The sequence below is a fragment of the Lingula anatina genome, chromosome 10, assembly GCF_051362555.1.
Source record: "Lingula anatina isolate TDL-2025a chromosome 10, LinAna3.0, whole genome shotgun sequence".
Classification (NCBI taxonomy): Eukaryota; Metazoa; Brachiopoda; class Lingulata; order Lingulida; family Lingulidae; genus Lingula; species Lingula anatina.
Genome location: NC_141776.1, coordinates 12,310,291 through 12,326,726, shown reverse-complemented (window position 1 = coordinate 12,326,726; position 16,436 = coordinate 12,310,291). Strand labels below are relative to the sequence as shown.

The 16,436-nt window shown below is 36.9% G+C and overlaps 1 protein-coding gene across 1 annotated transcript in view; it reads left to right on the top strand.

Annotated features, from left to right (window-relative positions):
* The window catches only part of LOC106163743 (protein timeless), a 100,213-nt gene that overhangs the window by 3,228 nt on the left and 80,549 nt on the right, over positions 1–16,436 (top strand). The window contains exon 2 of the mRNA XM_086997952.1: positions 11,465–11,588. Within this exon, the coding sequence (XP_086854078.1) occupies positions 11,489–11,588 (100 nt within the window). The 5' untranslated portion in view covers positions 11,465–11,488. The remainder of the gene's footprint in view (positions 1–11,464; positions 11,589–16,436) is intronic.

The following is a 16,436-nucleotide window of genomic DNA, read 5'->3' as shown; positions in this document are numbered from 1 at the left end:
GTCGTGGTATTGGATGAAAAGTTATACATTTCAAATTTTGACAAGATTCCTCCATAACTATCACCCACTTTTGTACAGAATGGTGAATCCCTCTATACTGGTTATGAAATATAGTTTGAGGACATTTTGGGATAAACATACTGTCTACGTTTTGCACATGTATAGCTTGGGGCTGTAGATTTGGAAACTCTTGTGGCCTGAGAGGCCATTGGGCTAAACTTTTTTTTTTTTTTTTTGGGGGGGGGGCACTATTTCCATTTTCACCGTCTATAAATGAAATATATGACTGCCCAAAAATAGAAAGTGTAGAAAGGTGAGCTTGTGTTTGAAACGCAGGCGTCCATTTCTCACAGTCATAAACAAATATTGATTTACATTCAGTAGGACTTACATTGGGTAACTCCTAGAAGCACGTGCTGTGGCATATGAATTCCTGGCTGCCGCTGGGCTGACATTTTTATCAAATGAATATTTTGTCTTTAAACCATTGTGGCCTTTTATATGTAAATTTCATTTTTGTTGACTTGAAGTTTTCAGTGGGTACAAAGCGAACAAGTGTCGTAATATAAGTGCAAGATAAGACTTATGGCCATCTTCTCCATTGTTGTTTGTGCTGCTTTTGTGCTTCCACCCTTTTTTTCTAAGCCAACCTGCTAAGAAAAAAAGAAGAAAATAATGGTAATATCTATTTCTCAACAACATTGAATTAACATATTTTCAAATCCTATGGAGTTTTATGTGAAAAAGAATTATTTGTTCTCCATTTACTATTGGTAAGTTATTTCCATCCTTTGGATGATTCTCCTGCTAATGGGCTGGGCAATGGTTCAGTGAGGCCTTGCATTCATATGATTGATCTCCACAATCCAGCTGTCAATTCTGAAGATCATTATATAGATACATTCTAAAGGTACCAGTTGTTTCTGTGTTATAAGTACTTAGTACTGGGCTTTTGTAGGCTTAAGGGAACTGTAAGCATTTGCCAAAAACTCCTTATTTACTGCCTTGCATACATTCTTTTTTCAATAATAGAGAAATCTTTTTTAGTGTTAAGCACCCTTAAGCAAGAAGTAAAGTCAGGAAAACAGATGGAAGTCTTTAGATAAAATATAGATATCAGGGTGACATTATGAACCTCATTACTTAGCTAAATGGTACAAACAACTTCCAGTTCAGGCACAGGATCAGGTTGAGGAAACATTTTTGAGTAGGAGGAAAACCCCTTTTTCTCTCGTAAAATTTGATTTGGCACAAAAAGAAAATCCTTGATAGGCTACTGGTACCTGTAGTCAATCTTGTGATGCACATGGACCAGTGTTAAATTTTGGTCAGATTGTTCACTTACTATAGTATCTTGCCTTGAAGTCTACTAGTAATTGGAAAGTCCTCAAAATAGGGTGGATGTCATTTTTTTCCTGTGGGGGAGTCTGCATGATGTCTTTTATTGCTGTTGGCTGTTGACGTAAAACAAGCGCTCTTTTTCCTGGGAATTAAGACAGCAGTTGCTGTCATGTGATCTCCAGGAAAAGTTTTCCATTTTCATAAGCATAATACCTGATATCCTGTGATGGTTAAAACGAAATCAGATTCTGCATGAAGGAAACCGTGAAACCAGCAATTTCATCAAATTGTAGCATGGGGATATTGCTAGAAATAATGAGAAGGCTTGTAATTGGACCAATGGGAGTAGTTCCTCTAGGTTACATGCTCGTGGAAACATCATATCTTTAAAAATGAATTCATAATAATTATAGACCAGGTATTATGTGATTATTTGCTGGCAGGTTTTTCACATTTTGTGGAAATTGTTTGCTTTGGCAAGACTCCCAATTATTGTGGTAGCCAAATCTGTCCGTTTGTCTGCATGTCTGCATGTCTCTCTGCCTGTCTGTCTGCATTCCTGCCCTTCTGCCTGCCTGTCTGTCTGCCTGTATGTCTGCCTACCTGATGTCTGTCTGCCTGTCTGTCTGCATCCCTGCGCTTCTGCCTGTCTGCCTGTATGTCTGCCTACCTGATGTCTGTCTGCCTGTATGTCTGCCTACTAGATGTCTGTCTGCCTGTCTGTCTGCATCCCTGCGCTTCTGCCTGTCTGCCTGTATGTCTGTCTACCTTGTGTCTGTCTGCCTGTCTGTCTGTATCTCTGCCTGTCTGCCTGCCTGCCTGTCTGTCTGTCTGCATCCCTGCCCTTCTGCCTGTCTGTCTGCATTCCTGCCCTTCTGCGCTTCTGCCTGTCTGCCTGTCTGTCTGTCTACCTTGTGTCTGTCTGCCTGTCTGTCTGCATTCCTGCCCTTCTGTCAGTCTGCCTGTCTGCCTGTCTGTTTCCTTGATAGCTGGTCACTTAGTACAAACACAAACACTACTTTGAAAGGTCATTTCCAGGCTTGGTCTTCCTGTCATAGCTGTGATACTAGAGTGATCCTCTTAGCACTTCATTACTACTCTGTCCAATGAAAATAGATGCTTGGAGCAATATGAAAACGGACCTGGTGTCTTTTAAGGAAATGAGACTGGGGAGCTTTTAGTAATAGGTAGTAAATATTTTTAGTACATATGGCTGGCAAGAGGACTTGGTGAAGATATATATTGAAGTCGAGAAGAAGGTTTGAGAGGTTCTGTGTAAAGGTATTGTTTTTTCGTTCAACATTGGTAGTCCATTATTATGCTATTCATTAGTGCTATTTTTATGTTATTTATTATTTATTGGTTGGTAAGCTAACAGGGGACGACTCATGTGCCTTTATGTCAGTTTTGAAGAAATTAGAAAAAATATTAAAATTGCATTAATTTGATGTTTTTATTGGCTGGTTATGTGACAAAATATTACTCAAATTTGCCAATTAAGCTATAGATCCAACGTAATTTTCAGGAGTAATTCTCATCATGACCCTTGTTGATGACATTCTGCTGATATTTATAAAAAACACTTCCTTTCTTCATAGAATTTATTTAAACTAAGATATGTAAGCTTTGTTTTATGAGCTCTGATGATATGCATATTGCAGCTGGCTGTACACATTCATATGTGCTAAATGTTTCTCTATCTGTTAACGTTACTTTTAATGTTAATGTTATTTTAGACTCCTCACATTCAGTGACATATTTATATTATAGCTTTTGCTTTGTAAAGATGAGGCTGACTTTGGCTCAAATTTCACTGTGCACGACGGCATCAAGTGAACATATGTTAAGTTTACTGTTCACGACTAAATTGTGACAAATTTACTGTCCACAGAAATATCAAGTGAATACCGCAGGGTGTACTGATCATGACAAAATCACGTGAACATTGCAAAATTCCAAAGTTGTGTTATTATTAAAATAGAAGCAGCATGCATTGTTACAGTATTCATTTACCCGATGCTGATGTTCCTAAGAAAGAATATTTATTTGGGGGGGGGGGGGGGGGGGGGGGGGGGGGGGCGGGCAAGGAATACTATTTTCTCTCTTTTCACTTTTTACACAGTTTTGTACAACATATTAAATAGGTTGCTTATGTTTAGTTAGCCGTGTCCTTCTAAAACTGAACCATTTTAGTATATTTGATTATTAAAAAGTGTTATGTTGCCCATTTTCATCTGACAACTTTGTGGATTTGTGAATCAATATTTGAATTCTCAAGGGGTTATTTTTCTAGTTGCAGGTTCAACTTCATACAGATTTTGTCATCGTAAACTCGCTTTTCTTGCCTCTGCCTTTCTGAAAAACGTGTCTCACGTGTTTGATAAGAAAACACTGTTATATTGTCTTGCACTAGCATTACAAGCAGTGATTTTCATAATTATAATGGCATGAGTGTCATGTTCCTGTATTGACTCATCTGTCCTGTTTATTTGTGTATGTAAATATGCTAATTGTATATTTTGTTTATTGATTCATTATTGATTGATAAAAAACAGTTACACTATGAAGAGATTACACACAAATAGTAGAATGTATATGAAAAAATTATTTAAAAAGCTCTTAAGAGTATTTCTAAAAGCATGGTGGTCTCGAAATGTTTAGTTTGATAGATAAATGTCCACGAGTCCTTAGGGTGTCCATGAGGCTTGCGCAGCGTTGTGTCACACATGCATGTGCACATACACATACACATGCACAGATAAAGAGAGAGAGTTGGTAAAGATGAGCATTCCAAACACATTCATGGAGAATGGTGAATGCTCAGCAATTGCCAAACATCTTGTAAGGTAAATAACGAACTGCTGTGTTTTTTTTAAAGTGAAGGCTGAAATTACCCTTTTTGTTTTACCTAAAAACATGTATCCTATAGCATACCCTAACAGTGGAGCGAGAGAACTTTATGTAATACGTTAGACTTCACAGGTAAATAGACTTCCCATGTTTGGCTAATTGACATTTGTGTTAGGAAAGGTGAGATAAAGGACATGGCTTGCTGATCTCTTGCTGGTTTGTTGCACATTAGAGCCATATAATGGAATTAATTAATTGTAAGCTTCATCGGAATTTTCATATTTCTGATACTAATGAGTAAGTCAAACTCTCATTGCTTTGAATTTAAAAGCCTGATCTCTATGTCAGATACCAGTAGATGAATTGCTTCCCAAGATGATTTACTTTTTTAGGGGTGACATGCTGTCTGCATTTACAAAGCTATTTTTCACAGATTCTTTTAAAATATACCTTTGATATATTTACCTGTTGCAAAACATGTACTATATCGTTTCCTAGGAATGGTGAACCACATTTTTAGTCTCGGTGAAAGTCTCTGAATCAGTTTTTATTCACAGTTATTCTCTTTGTGAATGGTAAAAATTTAATATTGTTATTTGTATTTGCAGTATTAGTCTCTGATAATAAAATCGAATACTAATTGGCATTCATAGTGATAGGACTTCTTTGAGGATGAAATTGAATAAATTTATAATCACAGCGATGGTCTCTGAGAATGAAATTAAAAACATCCTTTCTGGATTCTTTCTGTCTGATCATATTTTTTCTACTCAAGAATCACTGTCCAACCTGTCCATGTACTTGTAATCATTGTTTTATATCATTTCTAATTAAATAATTTAGTTCTAAATGACTGGACAGTCACTTGGACTATCATGTCTGCCTGCGTGTTTCTAAAGGAAGAAAACATCAGGACTATTAATTTGATATGCTTAAATATCATTTTTAATGTCTGGATGAGTAGCATGTTGTGTAGACATAACCAGACTTGAGCAGTCTGATAGAAATATTTGATGAAAGGCAGTTTTCTTCAGTTTGGTTGTTTTAACACATTTAGCAAGTAACAAATAGTCTTTTAGGTTGACAGTTATGTCCCTTCATTCATTTGTAGAAATAAACATTTTGGATAAGAATAAGTGGAAAAACTTTGAAATAGATCCAAACGGATGTCTCAACATAAAGTTTGAAAAAAAAAATTAAGAGGATAGAAATCTAAGGCTGTATTCCCAAAGTTTTTAGATCGATCTTATCCCCGCGGGGAGTCTCACTAGATTACTGTCAGATAATCCGGCTTAAATGTCCGTCCCGCCTACTACAAGCTGTAAGGGGGTAATTAACTTTCGTGTCCGCCCGGCTGACAGCTATTTAGCGTGAACCCCCAGGGAGTTAGGTCGATCTAAAGTAGATCGATCTAATCTCTGGAAATGGGGTCTAAGTATTTTTCTGTGGCCCAAACTAGAAGGTTCAAGGACAACAACTCTCATTGTTCTTGGATTTTTAGTTATAACCTGTTGTGTCCCTTCATTCATTACATGTTAGTACCTTAGATATTTATTCCTTTTACAAATATGCATGCTTTTATTATCAAATTCCAAAACGTGTCAATTGTCTTGGGACAAACCAGTCTTATCTTGACTGTGGTTTTGATGGGGTTGAACTGATTGAAACGGTAATCTGACACACAGAAAGGTAACTTACCAGATGTAATGAAGTCCTGGATCAATAAAGTTGTCACAGACATTGCAAGGTAGATGTGCACGTGAGCCATGTGACATGTACCCTGAGATTCAGTGTACATTGGATATGCATCTGCATTCAAGGCACGCGTACCATTTTTACCCTGAAGTTTTAATTGGAAACTACTCTCTAACCCAGGCAAGTGTGCCCTTTCTACCCTGATGTTCATACTATATTAGATATACCACTACATTTAAGGCACGTGTACCATTTTTTACCCTGAACTTCAGTATATTAGAAACCACTCTATATTCAAAGCTGGCTTGCTAATTTTACCCTGAAGTTCAAATTCTTTTGGTAACCCGTCTATAACCAAGACATACGTGCCATTTCTACCCTGAAGTTCCTAGCTTATTTGAAACTGTTTTATAGCCAAGACACGTGCCATTTCTGCCCAGAAATTCCTAACCTATTTGAGACTTTTATAACCAAGACACATGTGCCATTTCTACCCTGAAATTTCTAGCCTATTTGAGACTTTTATAACCAAGACACGTGTCATTTCTACCCAGAAATTTCTAGCCTGTTTGAGACTTTTATAACCAAGACATGTGCCATTTCTACCCTGAAATTTCTAGCCTATTGAGACTTTTATAACCAAGACACGTGCCATTTCAACCTTGAAATTTCTAGCCTATTTGAGACTTTTATAACCAAGACACATGGGCCATTTCAACCCTGAAATTTCTAGCCTATTTGAGACTTTTATAACCAAGACACGTGCGATTTCTACCCTGAAATTCCTAGCCTATTTGAGACTTTTATAACCAAGACACGTGTGCCATTTTTACTCTGAAGTTCCTAGTCTATTTGAAACTTTAATAACCAAAACATGTGTGTCATTTCTACTGTAAAGTTTTTAATATATTACACTATAACTAAAGAACATGCAACAATTTTGCCTAAGTTTAAATATATAGTATATTGAAAACCACTTTGTAAACAAGGCACATGTGCCATCTCTACCCAGAGGTGATTAGTCTAATTGGAAACTACTCTCTAACCAAGACACGTGTACCATTTCTACCCTGAGATTCCTAGTATATATTGATATCTAAGCAACTAGGCACATGCACTTTTTCTACCTGAGGGTTTGAGTCAGTCTTGAATACTCTTCTGTAACAAAGGCTGGTGTGCCACTCCTACCCTTTGGGCCAGGGTGTATTGGAAATTGACTGAAAGACGCATCAGGTAACAGCAGTAGGTCAGGCACACATGGAAACGGGCACGTGATACCAGAAATAACCACATTTCTTATCATTTCTCTGTTAGTACTCAAGTGTTTTAAAAGAAATACATGGTCATTGATTTTGGTATTTTATATTTGACTTACGTAATCCACTTTCTATTTACATATGATGATATAATTATTTTGTTATATTTATAATTTGTTCCTTATGGCATCTTTCTGCTTTATCTACCTTGTCAACTTTAAAATCATGATTTCCATAACAGGGTCTCCTGAAAGCTACCCAGTTCTCTGTGCTATTAATAATGTAAGCCCAATAAGGTTCTGATGAGGTGCTTACAGGCTGTTACTCCTTTAGATATAATTCTTTCATCCCAGTTACCAGTGATACGGTTCCATCCAGTCTTGCTCTGCTGTGTCCTGTAACTCTTTTTTAATTCCAATAACAAGTACTTTGAAATTTCTAACCCCTAAGGGGCCAAACAGCACCAAAACCAAGTGTTTGTGTGCATGTTTGTGTGTGTGTGTGTGTGTGTGTGCGCACATTCGCAACCCAGAATAAGTTGCCCATACGACCCTGACTGTTCCATCATTCTATATTTTTATGCATAGAATGGTTCCTAAAGGGAATTATATATATATATATGAGTGTAAAGCTGGCCAGCATTGTGCCTAAACCTTGGGCATGTATTGCTCTGTATTTGTTTATTTTCCTCATCATTGTATTATTCCTTCACTGCTTGTAACCTAACTTTTTTTTTCTAGCTTTTTTTCAGTAAAAGAAGATGACTTTCGCAGGCTGTGCCATTTATTATGTAAATCAGGGATATATTTTATAAAGGTTTTGTAAGATTGGCATTAATTTAAAATTTTTAGACAAATACTTGGTCTACTTTAGTTGGAGATGGGTTCATTACAGGACAATGGTCATGGCGTCAGAATGGCCTGAACGGAACATATTCTTCAGAAAACATGCCCAACTAACGATATCTTTATCCAAATACACAAATTAAAAGCTCATTTTGTAAATTTTGGGCTTTAAATAACGTCCTATTTGCTCGGTCTGGGAGTTAATGAGCTACGTGGTCATGTGGTCCGATGACGACAATCGTGCCACCGGCGGAGCTGTCAAACTCAGCTGCATTGTCTACCTGTAAGATGACTTTTCTGGCTTCTGATAAAAGTTTATACTCAATTAAATTTCTTATCCGAGGGGTCTAAAATCTCGTGAAGCTGTGTAAAACCATTTCCCGTCTATTCAATTCTTTAACAAGCATTTTAGAATTATGCTGATCCCAAGTTGTATAAAACACTGCATTTGAATGACTTAAGGGTACTGTTGATTATTCCATATGAGGTCCATGTTATTTGTGAAATTCAATTTATTTTATTAAACCGCTGACACCCCGTCTTGCATACTTTTATTAAACTGAGGTAAACAATGCCTGTTACCTTTACAAGTCCTATCTTAATCATCCATCTAACTGGAACTTCCTTTGTCTTGTCTTTCGAGTATAGAACGCACTCTGTCTGGCGATATTTATCTCAGGTAAAAATCTACCTGTGTGTTAGTTTCAAAGAGCAGCTCCCGCAGACCTGGGGGTACTAGATAAAATCTGAACACCAGGTTTATTGAGGAGCTAGAGAAACAAAGGAAGAATTTTTTTCCTGCAGAGCTTCATAGGAGTCTTAACACGGACTTGATCCAGCTTAGACCTCCAACTAACAGGGTAACATGGGCAATTTTCACAAACAAATGATAAAACTATATTTCATTTAGCCTTCTTTTAAATAAATATACCGTTATGAGTAAATTAGAATATCTGTTAAATCGCGAGAATATTTTTGACTTAAATGATGATGTTATTATTAATGGAAATTAATAAAGCTACTGTATGTGGTTCATTTGCTGTGATTACGCTGCCCTTCATGTTTTGTGTTAGTCTACATTTTGCTGTACGTGCTCGGAATTTTAAAAAATCTGTGCGTATAATTTTTGCAGGTCTGGTTACGCCCCTGTTATGTGATGAAAGTTTAAATATGGCAATTTGTTCCTTTGCTTATTTAAATAGAATTGCAGTGTAAAATTTTCAACAAGATGTTGGTGCAATAGCCCTTCACTCTTTGTGGATATTTCCCCCGTCAAAGTTTCTCTAAAATTATCTTTCAATCTTTACTCTTTCAAGGGCAGTATAAAGTTATCTGACATATTTTCGTGAAAACTAAATGACAAGCCAAGTGTCTCAAGTGTTTTCATTAATATTCCCCTCTTTTTTCTGTTTTTCCTCAACACGTTTTCTTCCACGGAAGAAATGCCTGGGCATACACATGCTTCAAGATACCCTGAGAGCAATTACTTTTATTAATGTTCATGACCGTGTTTGAACTCAATTGTTAAAAATATTGATATTTAACGTCATTTACAAATACCAATAATATTACCCCATGAAATAAATGAGATATATTGAAAAATATGAAAGCCCACCAAGACGAGTTTGATACCTGTTATTACCTGGCTTGGGAAGTGCAGCGGTGCATAATTAACAGGTTTTATTTTTAACAAGCTCTTGGTCAACTACAATGCATTTAAAATGCATCAGCAATTAGTAAGCTTGCCAACTGATGACAGTTAATCTGAAAGACTATCAGCTTTTGATATGATCTAAACCATCTGAGGTGACCATGATCTCATCGCATCGCAACTATTGTCACCGAAGTTACTAAGTCACGGAAGACCGTCACAGACAAAGGAAAGATTGTGAACGAGTGCTGCAATTTTGGTGAATCCCAAGGCAACACACTGAGGCATAACGAAAATTGCTCAACTCCGTTCAACACAACTTTCCTAAACTTCTCTGTCTGTATGCACTTCAGCTCAGTTGAGTCTTATAAATATATGTAGACCTTTATCCTCATTGTCGTCACAGTACCACGTGACCCAGATCTGTTGCTTCATTTATGCATATTGAGGTGAGGTTTACTAAAACGCTTTTTGTCTACTAATAGATTGTTTTTATAATTTTTAAATGGCGGGGATTGATTAAAACATAACTGTAGTGTATAGATTAAGTGCTGGATCTTCAGAATTCGAGAAATGGATTTTTATATGACTATTGTCCTTTAAGTACATTTGAATAAGAGAAAATATTGGTAAGAAGTATATAAGGCATGTCTTTCTGGACAACTACTGGACAAAGATTGGTCAAATTAGCCCAAAAATGTTGGCATAAAAGCTGAAAACATCCGGCTTGATTCATTATTTAATCCTTTAAGGGAAATAATGAAGTTAGCAGCAGGTAAGACGGATTGTACTAGCTGTGGGAATGGCACAATCTTGTCTCAACAATAGTGGAAGCCTAGATTGTGATAGGTGTGACACCGGGCAGGACTTGCCTCATTCTTGTTGTCACTTTAAACCATTAGTTGAGCTGAGGATTACACCCCATTTCCATAGATTTTTAGATCGATCTATCCCTGTGGGGAGTCTCACTAGATTACTGTCAGCTTGACCGGCTTAAGCGTCTGTCCCGCCTACTAAAAGCTGTATGGGGGTAATTAACTATGGTGCCCGCTCGGCTTACTGCAATTTAGCGTGAACCCCCAGGGAGTTAGGTCGATCTTAAACTTAATCTTTAGATCGATCTAAATCTCTGGGAAAGCACCCTTAGATGCAAACTTGAGCTAAAAGAAAATGTGTTTGGATGGAAAGCTGGCAAAATCTGATGTATTATGCCTGAAAACTACACAGTCTGTATAAAATGGCCCATTTCGTGTACATTATATTTTAAGTCTTAATCCACTCACCATGTTTTTTTTTTTTCATTTTGCTTTTGTATATGCCTTGTGCCCTTTTGAAACGGCCAGCTGTTATTTTTGTTGCAACATGTCTAAGTTATGTTCTGGATTATGATTTGAAAATCTTCATCAGTGCTAGAGTTCTTGTCTGTTTTTCTGTCCATTTGTTCATACAACACAACTGTTTGTCTTCCAACACAACTTTTGATTGTGCATACTTTGATCATTAGGTCTATCTAGCAGTAATTGCTGTTAATTGATAAATTTGAACAACGCTGCATTAACTACGTAAATGGGGTATGTTATCAATATATGGAATCAATATAAATCTTTTTATTTACATTGTTCACTTGTTTCTGTACTTAGACTCGGACGTGTTAATTAAAGGATACTATGGGTCATGTGACTCATGATAAGTTCTCAAGTAATTACCCAATCACAAACTACATAGATATCACACTTTCACATTGCAAATATGTCTTATTATATGCAAGTCATTTTTTTTTGCAAATTAACTTTTCTGCTTTTCTAAGAGTTGTCTGGCTGTTTCAGGACAGGGATTAAAAAGACCACAGCATGGAGTTCTGTGTTATGGACATGGGCCTTCATGGCCTGACGAGTAACATCGGGGCCCTGGTCGGGGAGGACTTCTACGAGGTGGCAGACAGTTGTGAAGGTCAGTTTGTTCTTGGTTTGTGTTTAATAATAATAATAATTATAATTATAATAATAATTATTAATAATTTATTCAGCTAAACCATTTTTTAAATATTATATTGATTCTAAGCAATTTTTTTCAGAATTTGTGTATCAGATTAATTGGATGTTTATATGGACCTCTGAAAGTTTAAACTCCATAACTCTTTGTACCTCGGTATATTAACATGCATATTGATGGCTTGCTATTTTGGCCTCTCACCTTTAGCCTATGATCTTTTACCTCCAGCCTTTGGCTGCATTTACAACCAGTTGATCCAGAGACAAACAGAACTGTGCATCAAATATGGCCTATACTCACTTGAAAGCCTGCTGCATAATCCCCTTATAGACACTGAATAGATTCCTGGTGGGGATTATGTGCCATCATTCAAGTGGGCTGGTCATATTTGGTCCACGCATCTGTAAGACTGCATTCCCACAGATGTAGATTGATCCATTTGGATCGACCTAACTCCCTGGGGGTTCATGCTAAATTGCTGTCAGCCGAGCACGTACGAAAGTTAATTCAAGTGGCTGCCCTCAAGGCCTGTTGTTTTGTTGGATCCAGTTTTTTAGGCTTTATAAGCCATAAAATGTGTAGAAAAAGAAGTTCTTTATGACAGAACATCTTAAAGTTCTTGTTATTTATTGAATAAAGGAGATCAAGGCTGAATTAATATATATATTAGTATATATATTTTATAGAAGTGCTGCATATAGGTACAGTTTTATTTTTGTACCACCAGCGTAGGCTGGTACACATGGTTTTAGTCCGACCCCCCTGTTCCGCCGGCTCCGCTGCCATGTCATCGTTACTGCTTCTCCTCCTAGACTACAAGGGCCTCCGTACCCATCTCTTGGACTTAGGTCACCTATAATCTCAACTCGTTCCACGTAAAATTTGGGCTTTGTCGGTATTGGGGTCTAGGTGTGGCACTCATTGCAATGCACCCTTGTCCAAAAATGGCATATTTAAATGCTAATTATCTACCCTATGGAAGGAATTATGGGAAAAATTTCTACAGACAGCTTTCTGAAAGTCATGTGTAGATTTCAAATATGCCCTTGGATTTGACCTTTGACCTTTATACATTCACATCAAAATAAAAAACAAAATGCTACAAAATATATTAAACAAAATATACTGAGCAACAGGCAGAGTTACAAAATATCTGCAAACTTACATTACTCTGAGCCATATTTTAGCTCAGGAGGTGTCACTTCTCTCCATTCAGATTCATTAGCACCATTGTATGCACTAGTAGTGTATGCATTCGTATTTTCCACCGAAATATTTAGTACCTCATTAACAGAACAATAGTATGAAAAATCTAGTTCATTTATTGCCATCTGCCAGTTTTTGTATGCATCCAGGCAGTTCACAGAAAAACTCCTCGTTCACCTCCCGAAGATCATTTCTCCACTGATTTCTTCCAGAATATTCACTGCTACTATCTACTTTACTTTCAGATTCTGTCTTTGTAGTACTATTTAAAGAAACTTCGCTTAAATACTTGCTGTTCGACTCGTTTACATTCATAAATATTGAAAATTCAGAGTTAGGGCTGTTGTCAAAAATTCTGGGTTTCCTCTTGTGTGTTTTCCTTCTGGGACCCTAAAAAAGTTAAACTTATGTTTTATATTATGAATGTATATTATGAAGAAAAAAGTAAAAAATGGAAACCATACCAATAGTTCAAGTGTTACAAGGTGTAGGGTGCACATGGACTGGAGAGGAAGAGCAAATGTTAAGACTCAGGATGGAATTTGACCTTTTTTTGCCTTCCTAATTAAAATTAATCTCTCTAATTTTGCTTTGACATTTAGTTGCAACATGTTACAGTTGACATTTACATACGAAATGCCAACTGCCTCATAAATAAGCCCCAGTACACATGTTCTTAAAAAGGTTTGAAGCACTCATGATAGATTGCAGAAGTGAGTAACACAACCACTGACTAGATTATGTCAACGGGTAGCCATCACACTTCCCCACATTGTAAAGAATAGCTCATCCTTAGGGACCACATTCCCCTGATAACTGTGATTGTCACAGTGCTGGGTCCTCTATGTAGAGTTATTGAAACAATCTTTATAAAAACAGCATTAAAAATTATGAATGGAAAATGCTTGATGTAAAAAAAAGTCATCCATCCCCGACCCCCATGTACACATTAATTATGACTAGCTCATGAACATCCCTGATGATAGGTCTGTCAATTCTGGAAGTTTGAATTACTGTACTCTTATGGTCTAGGAAGTGTTAGGAGAAATCAAAATGCTAAAACAATTTAGAATCACCCACCCCCAGGGACAACTCAACCCCCCAGCACCCTAAAATTCCAAAGTGCCCATGTACATCCCTGATGACATGTCTATCAATTCAGGAAGTTTCTCCTTCTCAATATCTTATAATGGTCAAGGAGGAGATAGCAAAAATTATTTTAAAACCAACAACACTTTCAGGCTTGCAGAGTTTATTTAAGAAAATGAATAAACGACTAACTACAGGGCTCAACATTAACTTTTTTGGCCACTTACCCTGGGGGGCAAGTGGCAAAAATTTTCACTTGCCCCCTCAGATTCTTACTTGCCCTCCTTTTCAACGGGAATTTCAGGCTTTTGATCAATGTTAAATGAATTCAGTTATCTAACCATTTTCATGTTGTTGTTTGTCACAGTTGCATTCAGTGACTTCAGTTCATATTATTAAAAGTCAAACTGTGGATAATGAATACTTTATTACAATGTACAACAGCATGATCCTACATCATCGTGAAATATTAAATTTTTTTGCAGCTGAAACTAAATGCTAAAAAATATATCAATAAAATATGAATGAAATCATTCAATGACACTCACTTCAAGAATTGCTAATATTCATCATTCTTTGCACATTATACACTAGTAAACAATGAAGAAAATGTACACCAGACAAGAAATAAACATGCAATTACTGGATATTAGGATTTTTTGCAGGTGAAATTATATGATATAAAATTATATAAAATTATATTCTATTATATCAATAGAATGTGAATGAAATCATTCAATGACATTCATTTCAAAAATTGCTAATATTCATCATTCATTGCAAATCATACACTACATATTACACTAAAAGTAAACAATGAAAAAAAATATACACCAGACTAGAAATAATCACATTCATTTCAAGCTAAATATGAGTCTCTTTATCTGACACTGTAACTACTCATTAGCAATGAGGTAGTTGGGCAGGGCATCTCTATTCTCAGCTTGGGGAGCAGCAAACTGTCAATGGGGCCTTGGCCACCGACCACACTCACAGCAGCATTGGCAGCAAGCAAATGCTTGGGATACTCGAAGTGAACCTGAAAACACAGGATATTTATTCAATTATTTAATATTACTATTTTAAATTGAAATTCGTTGATGTAGGATTGTAGCAATGTTACTAGTACTTAACTAAATAAATATGCACTGCACTCAACACCCTCCCCCCCCTCCCCCCCCAAAGGACCACGTTTTCGGTAGTTGTGTGTCAGGCTAGTTTATAACATGAGTTATGATTTAATAGTCCCTAGTAGAGGAGGGGGGTTCTAGTCAACTTAAAATAGTGAAAATCAAGGGATTAGATCTACCTATAAATTGTAAAATGAATGAATGTTTTTCATTATTTCCTATATCAGAGCAAATATCCTGAATAAAGTCTTCTTTTTTTAGCGAATCTTTGAAATTATTTCTGTCATGACCGCAAAAATAAGAAAATAGTGTTCCTTGCTTTTTCGACGTCCTTGCCGCGTCTGCTCTGCAGCCATGCGCCATGCATGCAGTAGTAATGTATAATCACTTAACACCGATACTACCGGAAGTGAATTCCTAGTGCGTCTTACATAGACTGGATATCAAAGAGGAAGAAGCGCCGGTAGCGAGAGCGCCTGCTCCCTTAGCGCGTCTTCCTCGCTAGCTGCCAAAGCTCGAACTGCCAAGTTTAAAAAGACTCATGTGGCTGTTGTCGGCTAACAGCCTTAAATTTGATAGGCTCCCACGCGACTATTCTGATGTTGAGCCACGTCCCATGATGGGGACCGCGAGTGGCGCGCCCTCCAGTGGTGGTTTTAAATAACTTTCCGTTAAACGAAAAGAGTACTTAAAACCAACAACACTTTCGGGCTTGCAGAGTTTATTTAAGAAATAAATAAACGACAATTGGAATATATATAGAATATAGATTCTTTTAAAGGAAAAAGGTTGACACAATAGAAAATAACTGTATATAAAAACCTACTGATGATGAAACGACTATACCCCAACCCAAAGTAGTTATAAACTAAAGTCTGAAACAGTTTATTACGGGTAGTTACCCGGAACGGCCTAAGTTTGTTTGATGGCCTTGTGCATAGTGTCATATTTCATATCAGGGGTGGGCTTAATATATTCAAAAACAGCGTCAACATACAGATGCATGGGCTCGTAGAATGTTATCCCGCCTATCCCTACATCCCTTAAGCTTCTGACCCGCCTACTAAAAGCTGTAAGGGGGTAATTAACTACCGTGCGCGCTCGGCTGACAGCAATTTAGCGTTAACCCCCAGGGAGTTAGGTCGATCTAGATGGATCTAGATGGATCTAACTAAATCTTTGGGAATGCAGTCTTAGATTTGGAAGCAGTAAAAGAAAGCTAAAGCAGTATATCCTGACCTTGATTAAAAATTCATCCGAGATTCACTTGGTTATGCTTTGCAGGGAGCCATTGTTGTTTTCTGACTGAAGATTTAATATGAATTGATAGATGTCGCTACTTCATGAAATGAAATGATGATATCAGTATTTTATTTGTATG